Genomic DNA, 20485 nt, shown 5'->3' with positions numbered 1-20485 from the left:
GACCGGCACACTTTATCGACGCTAAGTATGCGTAATGTCCCTATATAGAATTTTCTGTTCTTAGACAATCCTGTAGACTCTGTAGAGTCAAAAACACCCAGAGGGGCTACCGCGAAATTCGCAAATTGCGAGAATCTTCCACTTTTACTCTAATGAAGGCGTAATTAGAGTGACAGAGAAAAATGCCCGCAATTTACGAACTTCGATTTTCGCGGTTATAGCCCTGACTGGCTTCGAGAAAAGACAAAAGAAAAGCAAATTTGAAAAATCGCGGGCTAGGAACATACGGTTGAATTGTTCGAAAACTGCGTGTCATTTATATCTTATCTGTGGAACTGTTTTGTTTACATTTCAGCGTTGTTCGATGTACATTGCTGCTTTTTGTTCATTTCCCAGGGATACCATACTTTAGTTTGCTTTACATTGCTACTGACATTTCCAGCTTGACCGACTATATGTAGTAGTTTGTCGAGTCGATCTGTATAAGATTGTCAATAATTTTGTTTTATAGTTGGTCAACCCAATTCGTCAGTAAATAGGAACAAAAAAAATATACTCATCCTTTTTTTTTGGGTGCTAGTACTAGTGTAAGACAAAGATAGTACCTATGATTCTCTCTGTTTATGGTTGAAATGAGACTGCCCTTTGACACACTAAAGTGTCATTCAATAGGACTTGCTAACTATGTAAACAAACCGCCATACTAAAATTGACACTGAATGCCAATTTACTAGTAACTTTTGTTTACATAGTTAGCAAGTTCTATTGAATGACACTTTATATTTCTATATCACCAGACAGTGTTGCAACATGGGTTCACGCGGTGAGTGAAGATGACAGGTGACGTCACGCGCATTGTGCGACTGTGAACAGGTGCGTGACGTCATGCCATTGTATTCTAGGCGATGACTAACCGATTTAACCTGATGATACCTGTTATCTTTTTTATTTCTTTTACCTGTTGTACTTAGTTTGTTTCTTAAGTTTGAAAATATTAAGTGGTACAATAAGTAGATAAATGTACCTAATCATTTTAATGTGCAGTAACTTTTTGCACAAAATAACCTAAATTAAAAACAGCTGAAAAAACATTTTCTATATTAAAATATTTCAGACATCCATCTCAATTGATATGATATGTGACGATACTCAAGTCTTACAATTAGAAAATTCAAGACAAAAACAAAAAGATAGCACAAGTAAAATTACAGCCAGTCCCAAACGATCTCAAGTGAATATAATAAAAAGCGGCCAAGTGCGAGTCGGACTCGCCCATGAAGGGTTCCGTATTTAGGCGTTTTATGACGTATTAAAAAAAAACTACTTGCTAGATCTCGTTCAAACCAATTTTCGGTGGAAGTTTACATGGTAATGTACATCATATATTTTTTTTAGTTTTATCATTTTCTTATTTTAGAAGTTAGGGGGGGGGGGACACATTTTACCACTTTGGAAGTGTCTCTCGCGCAAACTATTCAGTTTAGAAAAAAATGATATTAGAAACCTCAATATCATTTTTGAAGACCTATCCATAGATACCCCACACGTATGGGTTTGATGAATAAAAAAATTTTGAGTTTCAGTTCGAAGTATGGGGAACCCCAAAAAATTATTGTTTTTTTTCTATTTTTGTGTGAAAATCTTAATGCGGTTCACAGAATACATCTACTTACCAAGTTTCAACAGTATAGTTCTTATAGTTTCGGAGAAAAGTGGCTGTGACATACGGACGGACAGACAGACGGACAGACGGACAGACAGACAGACATGACGAATCTATAAGGGTTCCGTTTTTTGCCATTTGGCTACGGAACCCTAAAAATCGCTACTTAATCCAAAATATTACGTTAACCACTACGTTTTAACACAAACTTTCCTCTCCTAATGACACATTAATCAATATTCCTAGAAAAATCGTCACATAACCCAGAACATTCCAGTACAACAGTTGCACACGTTTCCACCACAACTACCTCTGTTATCAACATATCAACGTGCGGTGTGCACTGCACTGCGCACGGTACTGTTGCACACGCTTTACAATTCGAATATATACGGTGCTCGCGCGCTGCGGTTATCAGTACGAGTCAATTGAGCGCTGTGGGAAGTGATAATTGATAAGGTAAGATTGCTAATTGTTTTTGATAAAGGGCGTTTAACTGGTTGTTTGTTTGTTGTTTAATTAAATGGTACTTGAGATGCGATTATATTATTTAATGATGATTATAGACGTTATCGTTAGAGATTAACATTTCAAATTTTACGATTTAGACATTATTATACGTAACTAGCGACCCGCCCCGGCTTCGCACGGGTTAACAAATTATACATAAACCTTCCTCTTGAATCACTATCTTAAAAAAAACGGAATACATAGGGACAGACAGACAGCGGGAAGCGACTTTGTTTTATACTATGTAGTGATAGTGATGTACCTAATACGATACTTTTTGACGCGAGTTAACTTTCACTTTTCTCATTTAAAAAGGTATTTTTATTAAGTGTCTTCAAAACGATACAATACTATCGATCTCAAACTGATATGGAAGTATATACCTAACTATTACGAACGTCCATCATACTCTATGTTTTTATTAGATGTATATTTTGTTTGTGTTAGTCAGGGTTTTATAAAAACATTCTTACTACTTATTCCTCATATCAGACACAATTAGTGTACCCCACTGACAATCCAATCTCTAGACTGAGCTTAGGCCAATTCTTTCATGAAACCGATGCTGCCAAAAATACGGGGGTGCGGGGGGACGAGGTGAGCGAATCCCGTGCCGTGATTGGTCCGTTCAAAGCACGTTGGCACAGGATTGACTCGAAGATGGAGTAACGCTACCATATGTGTGGCAGAGGGGGTAGCGCGACTATGCTATGTCTAGAGGTTGGATTGTCTGTGGTGTACCCGTAATATTATCCGCTTTAAGAAACAAGTTTAATTAACATAATACTTTTATTTTACAGATAGTTTCCTCATCAACATGCCTTGCTGCCAAGTCGCAAACAAACTCCAGTGCAACATGGAGTGCAACAACACCAACTGTTTCTGTATCCAAGATGGCGGAAAATCCTGCATCTGCCTTGAAGAGAAGATCGAATGTCAGTGCAAGACCTGCCAATGTGACAACTGTGCCTGCTCTACCACTGGAGACTGCACTTGTATTTGTCTACGTCGTGACGAAACAGGAAAGATCGTGAAATGCGACGAAAATAGTAAGAAGATTAACAAGGAATGCAAGTGCAAATGTGACAATTCCAAGTGTACTTGCATTGCTACTGATGGTGCCGCTTGCATTTGCATATACCGTGATGAAAGTGGAAAAATAAAGAAATGCGATGACTGCAAGTGTACTTGCAAGTGCAATTGTGATGATACTAAAAACACTTGCGGTGCTACTTGCAAGGCTATTAAGACTTGTAGTCGTGATGAAAGTGGGAAAATAAAGTGCAGTGACTGCAACTGCGCTGCAGGAAACTGCAATCCTCAACCATGCCAAGCTTGTCAGAGGAAAACTGATGACAAAGGGTGCACCTGCATTTCTACTGAAGAAAAACCTTGCCTTTGTGTCTCTAAAGAAGATAAAGGGAAGCTTGTGAAATGTGACCATTGCAAGTGTGATGATTCCAAGTGCACTTGCATTGCCACTAAAGGGGCTACTTGCATTTGTGTATGCTTTGATGAAAATGGAAAAATCAAGAGATGTGATTACTGCAACTGCACTACTGAAACTTGTTGCAAAAATGGGAAGAAGTGTGACAAGGACGGCTGTATATGCATTTCAACTGAGGGCAAATTCTGCGTTTGCATCCGCCAAGACAAGGGGCAACTTGTAAAATGTGATGATTGCAAGTGTAACTATTGCAAATGCAAATGCGACCATTCTAAACGTACTTGCATTTCTACTGGAGGTGCTGCTTGCATCTGCGTCTGCCGTGATGAAAACAGAAAAATTAAGAAATGCGATGACTGCAAGTGTACTTGCAATTGCTATTGTGATGATACTAAAAACACTGGCGGTGCTACTGGCAAGGCTACTAAGACTTGTAGCCCTTACGAAAGTGGAAAAATAAAGTGCAGTGACTGCAACTGCGCTGCAGGAAACTGCAATCCTCAACCATGCCAAGCTTGTCAGAGGAAAAGTGACGATAAAGGATGCGCCTGCAATCCTACAGAAGAAAAACCTTGTCTTTGTGTCTCTAAAGAAGATAAAGGGAACCTTGTAAAATGTGATAATTGCAAGTGTGATGATTCCAAGTGCACTTGCATTGCCACTAAAGGTGCTACTTGCATTTGTGTATGCCTTGATGAAAGTGGAAAAGTGAAGAGATGCGATGACTGCAACTGGACTACTGAAGCTTGTTGCAAACCTGGGAAGACTTGCGAGAAGAAATGTGACAGGGACGGCTGTATCTGCATCTCAACCGAAGGAAAATCCTGCGTTTGCATCCGTCAAGATGACAAAGGGAATATTCTAAAATCCAATTACTGCAAGTCCAACTCTTGCGACTGCAAGTGTGATGATTCTAAATGCACTTGTATTGCTACGAAAGGAGCCCCTTGCATTTGTGTATACAGTGATGAAAATGGGGAAATCAAGAAATGCGATGACTGCAACTGCGCAAATGAAACTTGTTGCAAAAATGGGGAGAAGTGTGACATAGACGGCTGTATATGCATCTCAACTGAGGGAAAACCTTGCGTTTGCATCCGTCAAGATAAGGGGCAACTTGTAAAATGCGATGATTGCAAGTGTAACTCTTGCAAATGCAAATGCGACCATTCTAAATGTACTTGCATTTCTACTGAAGGTGCTGCTTGCATCTGCATCTGCCGTGATGAAAACGGAAAAATTAAGAAATGCGATGATTGTGACTGCATTAGCGACGCTTGCTGCAAACCTGGGAATATTTGCGAGGGAAAATGTGACAAAGACGGCTGTATTTGCATCCCAACTGAAGGAAAATCCTGCGTTTGCATCCGCCAAGACAAGGGGAAACTTGTAAAATGCGATGATTGCAAGTGTGGCTCCTGTAAATGCGAATGTGATGGTTCCAAGTGCACTTGCATTGCGACCGAAGGGGCAGTTTACGTCGGTGCATGCCGCGATGAAGCAGGGAACGTTCAAAGGTGTGGCGATTGTTGTTGCGACAATGTCAAGTCAGTCACTTTGATAAATTAAATAAAAGTGCCTATACAATTATTATTACCTATACCTAGGTATACTATGGAATTTACATATATTAGTGTCGATGAAATATTCTTTCTTCTTATATTCAACATGTTAGATGTAGGTACTTATTTGTTACATTATGAAGACTAAATGTTAGTAGACTTAATAAAACGATGTATTTTTAGATCTAAAAGTCAACCTTATCCAATGTATCCTTCATATATTATTCATGTCGGTGTTTGAGCTATATCAATTTCATTCCTTTATTATTTTAATACAATTAAAATATTCCATAATAAATATCAATTAATCCTCATTCCCCTTTTCATCATGTCAAAACAATTCATAACAAGCTGGCAACTAGTAGTTTTGAGCCACTTAGTAACCCATTAGTATGCCGGACCGTTCTTCTAAAGTCCTTAGTAGGTCTTGTCACGTAGTGTGTATATTCTCGTATCTTAAAGAGCGCAGGCGATTCGTCTCAAGCTAGTAGGGTAGCCATCTAGCCATAGTACAGTAGAATCCGCTTATAATGACATCGAAGGGAAGTGACAAACATACTAAGCGGATTATGAAATCCGCATATATGGTATGGTCCGCGGTATGGTAATTTTCCGATACTAAGGAGCGATACTTAACGTTTGTTTGTTATGTATTATATTGTATTGGCTTTATATGAATAAAGCATAGTTGATTAACTTCTTATTTTGGTTGAATTTTCCAAATTAATCTCAAATTACTCTGTTAGAAATGAGTTTTAACCTTGTATCAATTATCAACTTTCACCGATAATAAAAACTAAAAACAACTTAAACGGCACGCACGCACCAAACGTCCTCGCAGGGAAAGAGTCCCCACGGCCACGAAAACCAGCGAATTTGTCAGTATAACCGGACATAATTCCATAAAAATAGGATTTATAGGTCATAGTAAGCGGTTTGTCACTATAAGCGAAGTCATCTTATCCGACTTTGTCCCAAAGAATTTTATAATATGAAAACCAAACTTCGCACAGTAATGCGTCATAGTAAGCGGTTGGTCAGTATAAGCGGTGTCATCATAAATGGACTTCACTGTAATTGGTTTCTAACGTCACAACATTATCTCCTTTATACCTCCTAAGATAAGAGTCTCCGAAAATTGATTTACCTATTTTTTTATACCTAATGGTCAATTAACCTAAGCTCATAACACATAATGAACGAAATACCTAAATGCATACTACTACTACTACTCATAATACTGTAACATGGGCGGTTCAGTAATAACTATGCGTGATTTATCTTGCTTAAATATATTCGTATTTATTTTAGTCTATATTTGATTAAAATTTGATAATTTTGTTGAAGGGCTAAGTCGGAGCAGTGTTTGTTTTGTATCGAAATGTGAAACCCATTGCGTAGGTACTTACCCAGTTTATTACAAGGATCTCCCATCTTTCTCTAGTATCTCTCTCAAGGTAATAGTAATCTATTAATAATATAATGTTGAGCTTGAAATGAAGATTTTACCTGAAACAATCAAACAGTAACATTAACACAACAATCAATATAACGCATAGTTTCTTAACAGTAAATAATAATTTACAATGATCGTTAAAATAAACTATGATTTTAGTTATCTAAGCAATGTAATTAAGCGAACAGCTTAATAACATAAACAGTAATAAACAACAGTAGAAATAAGACGTAACTCGTAAATGTTTATAGAAAGTAATTGTTTTACGCGGCGCAGTAAACGTGATAATGTGGTTTAGAATATTTATCTTGACCCAGTAAGCAAGTGGCCCGAATGGTTAAACTTGAACTGTAAACTGAGTGATTTGACGTTATTATTCTACAAGATCCTCAAACCGTAAAATGACAGAAATAGGGACTGCAATATACTCATGGAATAATTTAGAGGAATGCAAAATTCATATATTTAGGTATACAGTCAAAACCGTTTGCGACGACATCGTTTAGAACAACATACCGGTTATATTGACCAAAATCAAAGGTCCCGGCTGATTTCTATTAGACCGCCTTATAAAAAACACCGCTTTTTACGACATCGCTTATTACAACATATCTCTTTAAGCGACTACATTTAACTGATATTTTCGGAGAATTATATCTGTTAGAACGACCAGCCGTATTGTAAACATTTGAATAGGTGAGGGCAGTATCCCCTTCCCACATCTGGCACACTAAAGTCATCAAGATCGCAAAAGTAAACAAAAACAACTCGAGTTTAGGGTCTATTGTATTTCTCAAAAACAAAATAGGTACACGTATATGCAGTATAATCGAAACCCAAAACCCGCTTTCTCATTTCTTTTCAGTCAGTTTGTTACTTATCCGAACCATTGACGTATAATAGGGACTGGCTTTACGGGCAATAATAATGAGGCATGACAGGGGCCAGTACAGCGGTGTGAAATCGCTACAACGCGATTGGTTGATGAGTTCGCATCACGCGCGCGATTGGTTGACGAGTTCGCATTACGCGCGGTATTGGTCGCAACTAGTCGCGTTAGACTGCACGATTGGCTGGAATTCGTGGGTAGCACCGCTGGACTAGCCATGTTTAGTGCCCCATTAGCCCGTCCTTAGATATTATACGTCAATGATTGTTGAGTTATTCGTGAAACTTTTAACATGTCGCAAAGTAAAAGAAAATAAATTACATAATTATGTACGTAATGTCTTTTTATTATAATTTTCATGTGAAATAAATAAAATGTACTTTTATTTTATAGATGAGTATATTATTAATCACACATGTAATAATAAGTATTAGGTACGTCATCGGCTGTTACGACTATCGGTTTTTACGACCAAATATGAGTAGTCCCTTCGATGTCGTTATAAAAGGTTTTGACTGTATTTATATAGAGAAACATATCTCTTCTTGTTAAGCTATCAAAGAATACCTTTTTTTTCTTTGAATCAAAATTCAAAAACGTAAAATTATAAAAAAAAAGACAAAATGAGCAACAACAAAAACATGGCGCTAGTGCAGAGTTGAGGTAGTGGGGCTAGGTATGGCTGCACCGTCATTGAGACCGAAGAAATGTTGGATGGGTTGAATCTGTGCCGTGTCCCACGGATGTGCACATGCTGGTGGCTCGGATAAAAGAATACACCTACTTTAGTTAGACGCATTGTCTGATACGCTACTTTTAGTGCTGACTGTACAACTAATTTACCTTATCAAGTACTCCTACAGCATTTCCGAAAGCCACAAACTATACAAAAAACCTAATTTTTCACGTTGAGAGGTAATTGGCCGTATAAACGCTGTATAAGTGTGTTTTAGACAACCTGGCACGGATGCGTGCGTGTTTGCTTGCATTTTGTATTAATTAATCAATTAGGAGCACGATTGGTTAACGGACGAATGGATTTTTGTGCAGATTCTTTCAATTAATTTAAATTTATTTACCCACTTGTATTGCCACATAATATAGAAATTGTATTTGTAGAATAATTCAAGGAGCAAATGTGATAAATATCACATGGTTACTAAGTAGGCTAATAACAATTATTGTCAAATAAGGAAACATTGTCGAGTGATGTTAGTAATTTCTGTACCGATAAAATCTCCAAATCGATCCATTGGAGTCTTATAAAGGTCAAAGAAACAATAAAACCACTTCCTAATACAAGAATTTAATGATTCGGTCAGGACTGTCATTAAATCTGTCCTTTACGTGTCGCGGTGAAAATAGTCTTTAAGAAACTAAGGATGTGATCACTGGGTATTGACAAGCATTCACTAATTTCACTATGAATTTCGTAGAATTTCTTCTTTTATTAAATTTATTTTATTAAAATGAAATAATTATGTGAAAATTGTTGTAAATGGTGCTTAAATCTGAAGATGAATCTGTTAATCATTTTTAGGGTTCCGTACCCAAAGGGTAAAAGCGGCCAAGTGCGAGTCGGACTCGCCCATGAAGGGTTCCGTATTTAGGCGATTTATGACGTATTAAAAAAAAACTACTTGCTAGATCTCCTTCAAACCAATTTTCGGTGGAAGTTTACATGGTAATGTACATCATATATTTTTTTTAGTTTTATCATTCTCTTATTTTAGAAGTTAGGGGGGGGGGGGACACACATTTTACCACTTTGGAAGTGTCTCTCGCGCAAACCATTCAGTTTAGAAAAAAATGATATTAGAAACCTCAATATCATTTTTGAAGACCTATCCATAGATACCCCACACGTATGGGTTTGATGAAAAAAAAATTTTTGAGTTTCAGTTCGAAGTATGGGGAACCCCAAAAATTTATTGTTTTTTTTCTATTTTTGTGTGAAAATCTTAATGCGGTTCACAGAATACGTCTACTTACCAAGTTTCAACAGTATAGTTCTTATAGTTTCGGAGAAAAGTGGCTGTGACATACGGACGGACAGACAGACGGACAGACAGACGGACAGACAGACGGACAGACAGACGGACAGACAGACGGACAGACAGACATGACGAATCTATAAGGGTTCCGTTTTTTGCCATTTGGCTACGGAACCCTAAAAACGGGACCCTATTACTAAGACTCCGCTGTCCGTCCGTCCGGAAATTTTCACAGATGATGTATTTCTGTTGCCGCTATAACAACAAATACTAAAAACAGAATAAAATAAAGATTTAAGTGGGGCTCCCATACAACAAACGTGATTTTTGACCGAAGTTAAGCAACGTCGGGCGGGGTCAGTACTTGGATGGGTGACCGTTTTTTTGCTTGTTTTGCTCTATTTTTTGTTGATGGTGCGGAACCCTCCGTGTGCGAGTCCGACTCCCACTTGGCCGGTTTTTTTTTAAATAATCCTAGATACTCTAGTCATTAAACGAAACAGTTATCCTTTTACATATCCTTTTACACTAAGGGCTCATTTAGACGGTGCGAGAACTTGCATGCGAGTTTCATGACATTGTGTTATTATATGCGAGTTCGCGCACCGTCTAAATGCGCCCTTATAGTGTGAACTAATAATATTTAGACTAATATCGTTCGCGTACTATACTATTTTATTCTTAGTTTTTGACAATTCCAAAATTCTATTCATTCACACGCTACAACATAATAATACTACGCATGAACCTATAATATTACGGACAGAGTTTCGCTTACAACACAACTGTGATTCCAACATCCACCAGTTTCTAAGTATTTACGCGTGACACACACACATTGACAGCCCACATCCACCAGTTTGCCGTCAGACGAATCGAAACGTCATTGAAGTAAACATGTCGAAGAAAAATATAAAATATGCGTAGCTAAATCCTGCTAGAATTGTACCGATCGAAAGAAAAAAAGTCACGGAATAACTTTTCATACTTAAGTTTATCAATTAGTACGTAAAATCACGATAATTTGTTGTTTATAAATTATCAAACTGCAAAACAGGAGTGTGACCAGTAACATGAATAGGGTAATTTCCCGAAAGTAGGGTAATTGATACCCTTCTTATTAAATCATTATGTATTAAGAGATCATTTAGGTAAATGGTTAAATTATTGATTATGCATTTCAAACTAGGTCGGTATGGTAATTTTCCGATACTAAGGAGCGATACTTAACGTTTGTTTGTTATGTATTATAATTTTTTTGTTGAAAACCAGATATGTTTCAAGTTAAATGTATAAATTAAAAAAACATGACGAACGGATTTCATTACGATGCTAAATATCATTAGGTATTGAAAATAATGTTTGGACAAAGTAATTGTGCAATATTGCGCATTTTCAAGACCTATAAAATCAGATACGTACACACCTTTTTTATTGTCTAACGTAAAACTGTCCTAATTTTTTTATTTGAAAACAAGGACGATATTATAAATAATTGGTTCACCATTAGGGGAGAATTTGTGTTACATGGTAACACTCGTCTACACACACACATTCAAACCATCCGCCATTGCAGTGTCACAGTTTGTCTTAGGTGACAGTCCGTCCGTAATATTCTAGGTCCATGATACTACGGCGCGATTCGGGAAATGATTTAGAGATTCACTAGATATGAAAAAGTAAAGATATGTGACGTTCCACGGCAAAAGGTACCTTATGGCGGCTGGCGCTTACGCTATTATTAACGCCGCTCCAATATTCAGCCGGGGCAATGGTACCTTTTTTCGTGGAACGTCACATATCTTTACTATTTCATATCTAGTGAATCTCTAAATCATTTCTCGAATTGCGCCGTTAATTATTATTCAAGTGTGAATTGGCCCTTTCACGATTATTGCGCGCACGCTCAAAAATCCATGTTTTCCTGCTATGGCATAATGACTTTGCATGTCATATTTTACGGCCGTAACAGTGCTTTAATGTGATAAGAATGCGTAATGAGATTTTTGAACTTATTACCATTTTTGTGCGCTGTGCTTGCTAATGGTCCTTGCACAAAACGAAAATAAATATTTTACGAGAAATATGAGGAGGACGAAAGATAAAATCGGGTATAAGAGCTTATTATTTGTAAAACCAACGGGTCTGTTTTGATTGAGGAATAATGTTTTAAATTATTTATTTATTGAGTTAACCTTTGTAGGTACCATTACTGTTTTGTATTTCGTGATTTATTTGTGTAGTAATATTATTTATACCTTGTCGGAACTAAACGTGTTTTTTTTGCCTTGTTAGAAAGAGACTTACATTTGTATTCGCGAATTACACATTCCCCAGTTTACTATAGGCACAACAAGGTTCAAATGAAAAATAGGAAAACTTTTGTACGTTGGGCCTTAGGAGGAAATACGGGTAATAATTTTTAATAATTATAGAAATATACCTACTAGTGGCTCTATGAGCCGTATATAGACCTCGTGAACCACCATGTAATTTTGAAAAATTACCAATATCTGAATCAAAAAAAAAATTAAGAAGTAATTATCAAAACCGCTCACCAAATTTCTGGCCAGGCTGAGACGGAGACCTTTGCTTTCGCTCGGTCAATTAATGTACCATACTTTATTATCCTCCGGCAAAAACAGAAAAAAATTGCTAAATTGCTTACATGTAAAATATCATGTGTCGACGCGAACTGTAAAAAAGCATTTTTATACCCAGTTTCTGTGATTTATTATCTAGACTCAGATCTTTATTGCTTAATCATACATGTATGATTTTGAACCTTTTTCCATGGACATAAGTACTAAAATGTTTGGTAATATTAGTGTACGTCCAGTTATAAACACGAGTTAATAAAAAGGCTATAAGAGTAATTCAAATAAAACGCAGGAAACGATATTTTATTTTTAAATAAACAAATTCGGTATTTTATACGCAGTATCCGTGGGACTTGCTATTTAATATGGTATCATAGTTTTCTCCGAAATTAGTTACAACGGTAAAATTCTACAAATACTATATTTTCTCGTATTCAGATATTAATAAATGTCTATCTCGCCCATAGAAAAATATAATGTTCTTTGAGTTGAGATCATTAAATTCTGTAACCACATATATATTTCGTGCATGTTGTGTCAATTAGAAAAACATGATTGCATTTCATTTTAATTACTACCACCATTTTTATACGTTGTATTTGAAGTCGTGGCAATTTATACCACAGACATATTTCTTAAAACGGCCATTCTAACAAACAATTAACCCTCCTATTATATACTAATCCCCTTGCGGCCCACCACACAAGAAAAATTGCCAGCCAAATTTGAATCAACGGTTTTTAGAAAACAAAATTGAATTTGTTTCACACTGATTTCGACTTTCACGATTTTTACACATTATTAAAACTCAAAATCTTAAAACTTGGATACGCGTTTAAGTCCCGTTGTACAATTTAATAATTGAATTTGTTTCGTTTTAAAATCAAACGAAACAAAATAAAAGCAACTCTGATCCATTCAACAATGTTTTAAATTTCATTGGAAGTTTGTATTGTACTAGTATTAGGACCGTGGGATGCTTGATGCTATAATGTTTATGTATAGAGTCTGTGCGGATAGAGAAGAGAAATGTCGTAAATTGTATTGGTTCCCATACATTCCACAACTCTTCTCTCTCCGCACAGACTCTACTCGTAAACCGTTGTCCCATTTCTGCTAAATAAGTTGTAAATCATCGTGCAACATTGCAGACAAGTTTATGCATGTGGTATCGGCGTCGATGATTTTGCATGTCACCGATTCACGGCTGCGTCATCGCCACTTGCTATAGCGTGAAATGATTCCGTTAGACGCAGTGCAAGTTACAAGCGTCAGCGGAAAGTAAGAATAGATAAGAATATTCTTACTTTCCGCTGATTAGATTCCGCTAATTAGACGTGCTGGACGTGGCCAAGAAGTCAAAAGATACACATAATTACGTATCTATGTAAGCGCAAGGCAAGCGATACGAGTTTATATGTGTCATATCCTGACATCTGAGCAGATCTGGACGAGAGGGGTTGTAGAAATATATGATCACTGAACGGCGTCCAATCGATACATGGCAAAAAAGTGTAGGAATGATCGTATGGTCACGCGTTCATGCGTGGATAGAATATCATCGGAAACAATAAGCCACAATGCAGGTTAGCATGCATCGAGTCTAAGATCGTGCGTTGCTGAAAGAGTGTCCACGATCGCCGCATCACTCAGTGATGAATCCTATAAATGATTATCTTATCTTATGAGGATTACGGCAAAGAAAAAGAAGATCAAATAAGAGCAATCGGAAAACAATTCGATGGAGTAAGAACGCTTGGTCGCATTAACGGCAATTTACAATAAATATGCATGATGGTAAAATATTGCGTTTCCAAATTAGACCAACAGTTTCAACAATATAAAGGTGCTAAAATGTATAAACATTTTTTTGTTATATTTTACCATAACCGTTAACCGCTTATAACTCCCGCCTTCGTCTCGCTATAGTTACGGTAAGCGCCACAATTTAAGCTATCGCTGGGATCGAACCCGCTACTTCTTAACATGCTCATGCACCAAGTCGCGTGATAATATTATATTAGCGTTATGAGAACGGTCCCCGTTATGCGCAGTTACGTTTTTTAACTTCGGTGACATTGTGGATTCTGCCCCACCTGCGATAGAGTTTTTAAAAGTAAATTCGGCTTTGCCAGCCATATCAGAGCTCACGCTTGTAATTAGACTCGCCGTTGCCGATTACGGCATGGATAGTTATATATGGATTTCAAGTGACTAACAAGGATATTATTTTATGATCTTACATATCCATTATATTTATTCATTATAATTTTAAGAGTAAAAGAAAGTAAAAAAGCAAAATTAATGACAGAAGATTACGGACCTGTAAACAAAGATTTGTGCAGATTTCTATTATCTTGTCGTTTTATTTCGTCAGTTTTCGATCAACTTTGGTGAATAGATGGAGCTCCCTATTCTATGAGTAAGTTAATTAGGTACAAATGTACATAGGAATTGTAGAAATGATGTTATGAATTTTGCCAAAAAATTGTTTCATCATATCACACAACTGTTTTTTTGTAGGTACTAATAGATAATCCAATTCGACCTTGCCCGTATTATATCTGGAACTCTAAAAAAAACATAAAACTGTCATTTGCGTGCTTACTTTTCTCTTTATATTCTACAGTACTTATTATACTACACTGCAGTTCAATTTAAACCAAGAGCAAAAAAACACTTTACGTGTACGACAAACCTTAAAAAGGCACTTGTCGACGATCGATCCAAATAAGGACTCGTTGCATGACATCACTTGCTAATTGTAGGCGTAGGCGCATAATGCTTCTCAAAATAGTAATGACGTAAGATTCATACAACTGTTCGGAAATTTTTACGTTTGGGCATAAAGGTCGTTTCAGCCTTATAGTTTAGCGTGGCTTAGCTTCGAATGAATAATGATTTAAGTTCTTATATAACGTTAGAAGCTTTGACGTTTTTGTAAATGTGTTTCCTGGCCTTAGTTATGATTCGTTTCGCTTCCGTAGGCGAATTAACTATACTTATTTGGTTGAAAGTGTATGTAATTAAGCCTATATTTGAGAAGCAGTGGTGAATACTATTACAGTATGATTTGTCGGATAAAGGTTGGTTTTTAAGTTTTTATGTAGGGTCAGTTGTCGAACATTGAAACAATCGTACACAGTGAAACTTTGCGATATCTCAGAAACTAGGTGTTATCAGCTAGTGCCGTCTGTCAAGCAAGGGCAGGCTCAGGGACCCCCAGCACCTCCCCAATACGCGAGCGCGCCTCGGAGAAGGAGCACGTTGCTACGAGCGTTATTGTGAATTCGTGTGACAAAAGTAATATTTTTCATTTATGTTTCGCAATTTTTTACCAAGATATAGAGTCTAGTTTGGCGTTATTTAATTTTTTGTTGTGTTCTATGTGTTAATAAAGTTACTTTGGAACTAAATATTTTTAAATTTCTTTCACTCTTTGGTGCAGTTTTTTTTTAATTGTTTCAAAAAACACCCCCTAGTCTCACAATGAAACATATTTATGTAGTAAACAATGAAACATGATGTTCACTGAACACCAGTATTAGTACACAATGAAACAAACTCATTATTTTTTTAATTAATTAAAGACTATGTGCGAAATTTGTGAAACTAAAATACCATGAAAATTGATAATAATTTGTCTATCATATGACAAAATATAAGATACTTAACTTTAGAAATGGCTGAGATAGGATAGTTTATATGTTGAATGTTTCATTGATGGCAAGGTTAAGGTCACATGTCTAACATTGAAACAGCCGTTTATAATCACTATGTTGCAAGAAAGTGTATGATATCAAGCATGGAGATGCTTAAAACCCTCCCGCGTCCACCTAGTTGGCAATCATGCTCCGTGGACATAAAAGGCGCCTTTCTCGCAGCATGCCGTAAGTGCCGACCAGATTTTCGATTCACAATGAAACTTAGGTGTGCGTACAATGAAACAAGTCTTTCGCTTTTAGATATTTCAGCAATCTTATAACGATTCCATATTTTGGAAACCTTTTAAATAACAAATTTCAGCCTACCACTATTTTCTCCTTTCCTTTCTCATTAATTGATTGAAAGGATGTATGTATTAATGTAACTTATTTATTACAACGTTTCAATGTTTGTTAAGGATGTTTCATGGTAGACTATATATATTACATCTGTTTCACTGTAAAAATTAGAGTGTTTCATTGAAAACATGCACAAGTACACAATGAAACAAAACTCATTTTTCAAAAAAAGCACAGAAACTGTTAAAAATAAGTAGAAACCAAGAACGCCATATGATAGCCAAATAAATTGTTTATCTTCATACGAAATATCACACTCATAACTTTAAAAACACCAGAGATAGGAAGGCTTAAACTTTTAGTGTTTCATTGATCAACAACTAACCCTACATGACACTGAGCGTGCCAGACACGCGACAGCACCTGTGCGTTTTTTTCTATTCAGTAGGCCTAGCAAATGATTGGCGCGACAGTATTTCGCCGCGAGATAGACTACCCGTCTTTTTCTAACTGTATTAATTAAAGAAGGACGGGTAGTCTATCGCCGCGAGATACTGTCGCGCCAATCATGTGCTAGCCCGGCAGTTGTTTAACTGAACAAGTTTGTACAGATTCCAATTTCGCTGTAACTTGAACATTCACTCAAGCAGAACAAAGTGCATTGCAGCTTTTAAGGAGATTCGGTGAATCGTTCTACGAACGCTAGTACACTCTTCTGTTCGCGAGAATGCTCAAGTCTGTCAGCACCTTAAAAAAACTGGTATGTGTGTATGAACATACAGATGTAGTGCATAATTATTTTCCATCGTATGTTCACGGAAATTTACGAACATGTCTTGCTATTTCAATCAGTCTCGGTACATAAAAGTACTGAAAATACCATGGAAAACAATTATTCACTACATCTTTAGGTACCTATTCTCTATTAGGTAATACATATTCACAACAGGAAAATAACAAATGAACATTGAACTTGTTTTTAAGCAATTACTCAAAAACTATAGTAAATCACAGTAAACAACTGCAAAACATCTGTTCATTCATTTAGTAAACAAAACCTACGTAAATTCCTTTAGGATTTCGGAATATCACATTAAGCGTACAACGTAAATCCAAAAATAATATTTAACGCCCATTACATTCCATAAGGTTGATGGAATCTCGTAAAATGCGCAGGCGACGTCTAAAGGCTTGTTCACAATGTTACCTCTCCTTGGATATCCGATTGTATCATCTACACCCCACACTAGCGTCTCCCGAGCGTCGGTGTCTATATGCAAGTCTATATAAGTAAATTGGCGTCGTTCGGAATATAAGTTTAGTGTCAGGATCAAAATTATTTTTGTTGTCTTGTTTTTTGTCCCCAAAAAATATAATCTACAGCTAGAAAGATATGCGATAGCATTAGTCGTTTTTTTTATTTGATAGAAGACGGATATACTAGCGTGACAATGGTCCGAAACAAGACAACGAAAAGAATTTTGATCCGGCAGCACCACTCACACTATTAATTGGCTAAAGATTCACGGATACAGTCAGAAGTCATCACGCCCTTCCAGCTTAATTTGACTGTAATGTGTGTAAACCGGCTTTAAATTTTAGATGCGTCAATTACTGTCATCGCGCCATAATCCATCCAGAAACCATCGTGTCGCCGAAATAAAATATTTTTTAGCTTGTTATCGGCCTCCGTAGCCTAGTCGGTAGTGACCCTGCCTACGAAGCTGGAGGTCCCGGGTTCGAATCCCGGTAAGGGCATTTATTTGTGTGTTCATCACAAATATTTGTTCCTTAGTTATGGATGTTTTCTATGTATTTAAGTACTTATATGTATCTATATTATTATATATATCGTCGTCTAGTACCCACAACACAAGCCTTATGAGCTTACCGTGGGACTAGGTCGATTTGTGTAAGATTGTCCCATAATATTTATTTATTTATTTTATTTATTTGTAAGATTTTTATTATTGTATGTATGTAGTTTGTAAGGTATGTATCTATAGGCCTTAGTTGCCTGATAATAAATGATATTTGATTTGATTTGATTTGATAATAAAATATGGCTTTTAACTTTTCGTTGTCGACGCGATATACACGACCAAAATAAAAAGTCCTTATATTCTAAACTGTATACAGTGTAAACGCGCTCTTAGTTTGCGCGGACGACCGGTCGATTGCCTTTTGTTTTTGGAAACTAAATTAGTTTTCGACACAAATCTGCATTTACTTTGTACTAACGATGTTGTTGTTTTCGCGTGTGTACAAAGGTGAGTGGAAATGTACAACCTGACTGATGGTAAGCAGCTATCGTAGCCAATATGCTCTTAGATCAACAAAGGTGCCGATTACATTTTATCTGTTTTAGGTTAGGCGAGACGGGGTAGCATTGCAGCAAGTTAAACATTTGAAGGCTATTTGAAGGCAATATAATAGGACCTACTGTTTCTCTTGTCCCGATCAAAATAAATTTACCTATATAGCAGAATTATGAGTGCTTTACCTGAAACATTGGAGCGTATTAAGGATGATTCATGTTAAACCGGGCCGTGTCCGGGCCGGAGCTTCGAGCGCTTACTTCTCTATGACAGATGACAGGTGATCACGTGAATCTATCCATAGAAAACGAAGCTCTAAAAGCTCCGGCCCGGACACGGCCGGGTCTAACGTGAGTCATCCTTTACTGTGCCAAAACACTTTTCTTCTGCAGCAACGCACACAGCAAACCTACCTGCCTTTTATTGATGATTATTCTTTTTTTTTTGTATTATGGCAAACGAATAAATGCTTTATCTATCTACCTACCTATCTCAATGTTTTGTATGCAAGACAGTCGTCTGTAAACAGGCAGTTGGCCAGGATCCAAAGGCTTGTGTCAGGATAATGTGAGATATCACGAAAATAGCATTTAAAGCGTTTACTTAATCAGAATGCATTTAATCCTGTTGTGCTGGAATGCTTAGCAAAGTCTTTTGTTTGAAGAATGCTACACACAAGATTAAAACAGTTTAACCTTGTGTGTAGCATTCACTCTCAAGAGAAGAGTCGTGGTATGTTGGGGCCCAATAAATTCATCAACTCTTCTCTTTCCGAACAGACTCTATATATAAATACATAGAAAACAAATCAACCATGACTCGAAATCGTAAAAATTGAGGACAACTTGATAGCCTAAATTATAATGTCGAAAAAGTTGACATACCTAAACAAAGTAGGTATACATACTGTAAGTAATACAAATCTGTATTTGTAGTCGATGAATTTATTGGGCCCCATACATACCACGACTCTTCTCTTTCCGAACAGACTATTATACATATATATCGTTGTCTTGTCTAAGTACCCACAACACAAACGTTCTTGAAATTACAGTGGGGCTTAGTCAATTTGTGTAAAAATGTCCTATAATATTTAATATAATTTATACGCTATATTTCAGTCAAACAAAAAACCATAACAAACAAAAAAACATAATGTTACTGTAATAGATGATCACTATACTAAGTATGCCAAGGTCCAACCATTCATAAACCTAGCCATGTATCAGTGTGTTTACGACCTATGATACTTTTATTGCGACTAGTATTTTTATGTAACGTTTTGTTTGATGTTTAACCTAGAAAAATTGTGTAAATAGTTATCATAAAGTCCAGGTAAAGTATATCTTGATAAAAATTAGGTACGTAAAAGGTACCTGTACGATTTAAATTAAATCAAGTTTTGGATTAATTAGAATAATTATTAGATTAATTATAGAGCAAAACAAGCAAAAAAACGGTCACCCATCCAAGTACTGACCCCGCCCGACGTTGCTTAACTTCGGTCAAAAATCAAGTTTGTTGTATGGGAGCCCCACTTAAATCTTTATTTTATTCTGTTTTTAGTATTTGTTGTTATAGCGGCAACAGAAATACATCATCTGTGAAAATTTCAACTGTCTAGCTATCACGGTTCGTGAGATACAGCCTGGTGACAGACTGACGGACGGACGGACGGACGGACGGACGGACAGCGGAGTCTTAGTAATAGGGTCCCGTTTTTACCCTTTGGGTACGGAACCCTAAAAATGGGATATCCTGTCAAAAATCCGGACATCATCCGAAAAATCCTGACATGTCATCATTCAAAGAATCATGTCTAGTTATGCTGTAGATGGGTATCTATTGTTTCCCAAAAAGTTTTAAGTCATAATATATTGTTTGCCCGCATTTTCGTTAGTCATAATTTATTTGGTTCAGTAACGCGTCACTTTTCAAGATTGCCATAAAACAAACCTAACATATCTATAGGATAACCTTACGAAAATCCTGAAAAGTTAACGGTTTCAGTTTTAGGACGAATGATAATATGACAAACAATA

General features: G+C 36.6%; 3 protein-coding genes across 3 annotated transcripts in view; 1 reads left to right on the top strand and 2 right to left on the bottom strand.

Annotated features, from left to right (window-relative positions):
* LOC134651923 (uncharacterized) overlaps positions 1 to 20485 on the bottom strand; it is a 343848-nt gene that overhangs the window by 154605 nt on the left and 168758 nt on the right. The window lies entirely within an intron of this gene.
* LOC134652037 (uncharacterized) overlaps positions 1 to 20485 on the bottom strand; it is a 181791-nt gene that overhangs the window by 128984 nt on the left and 32322 nt on the right. The window lies entirely within an intron of this gene.
* Positions 2076 to 5197, top strand: LOC134652035 (balbiani ring protein 3-like). The gene is made up of 3 exons (XM_063507187.1): positions 2076 to 2122; positions 2974 to 3988; positions 4124 to 5197. The coding sequence occupies exons 2-3, from the start codon at positions 2991 to 2993 to the stop codon at positions 5187 to 5189; spliced, it is 2064 nt and encodes a 687-aa protein (XP_063363257.1). The 5' UTR covers positions 2076 to 2122; positions 2974 to 2990; the 3' UTR covers positions 5190 to 5197.

The sequence above is a fragment of the Cydia amplana genome, chromosome 11 (assembly GCF_948474715.1).
Source record: "Cydia amplana chromosome 11, ilCydAmpl1.1, whole genome shotgun sequence".
NCBI classification, from domain to species: Eukaryota; Metazoa; Arthropoda; class Insecta; order Lepidoptera; family Tortricidae; genus Cydia; species Cydia amplana.
This window is presented reverse-complemented; position numbering and strand designations above follow the sequence as displayed.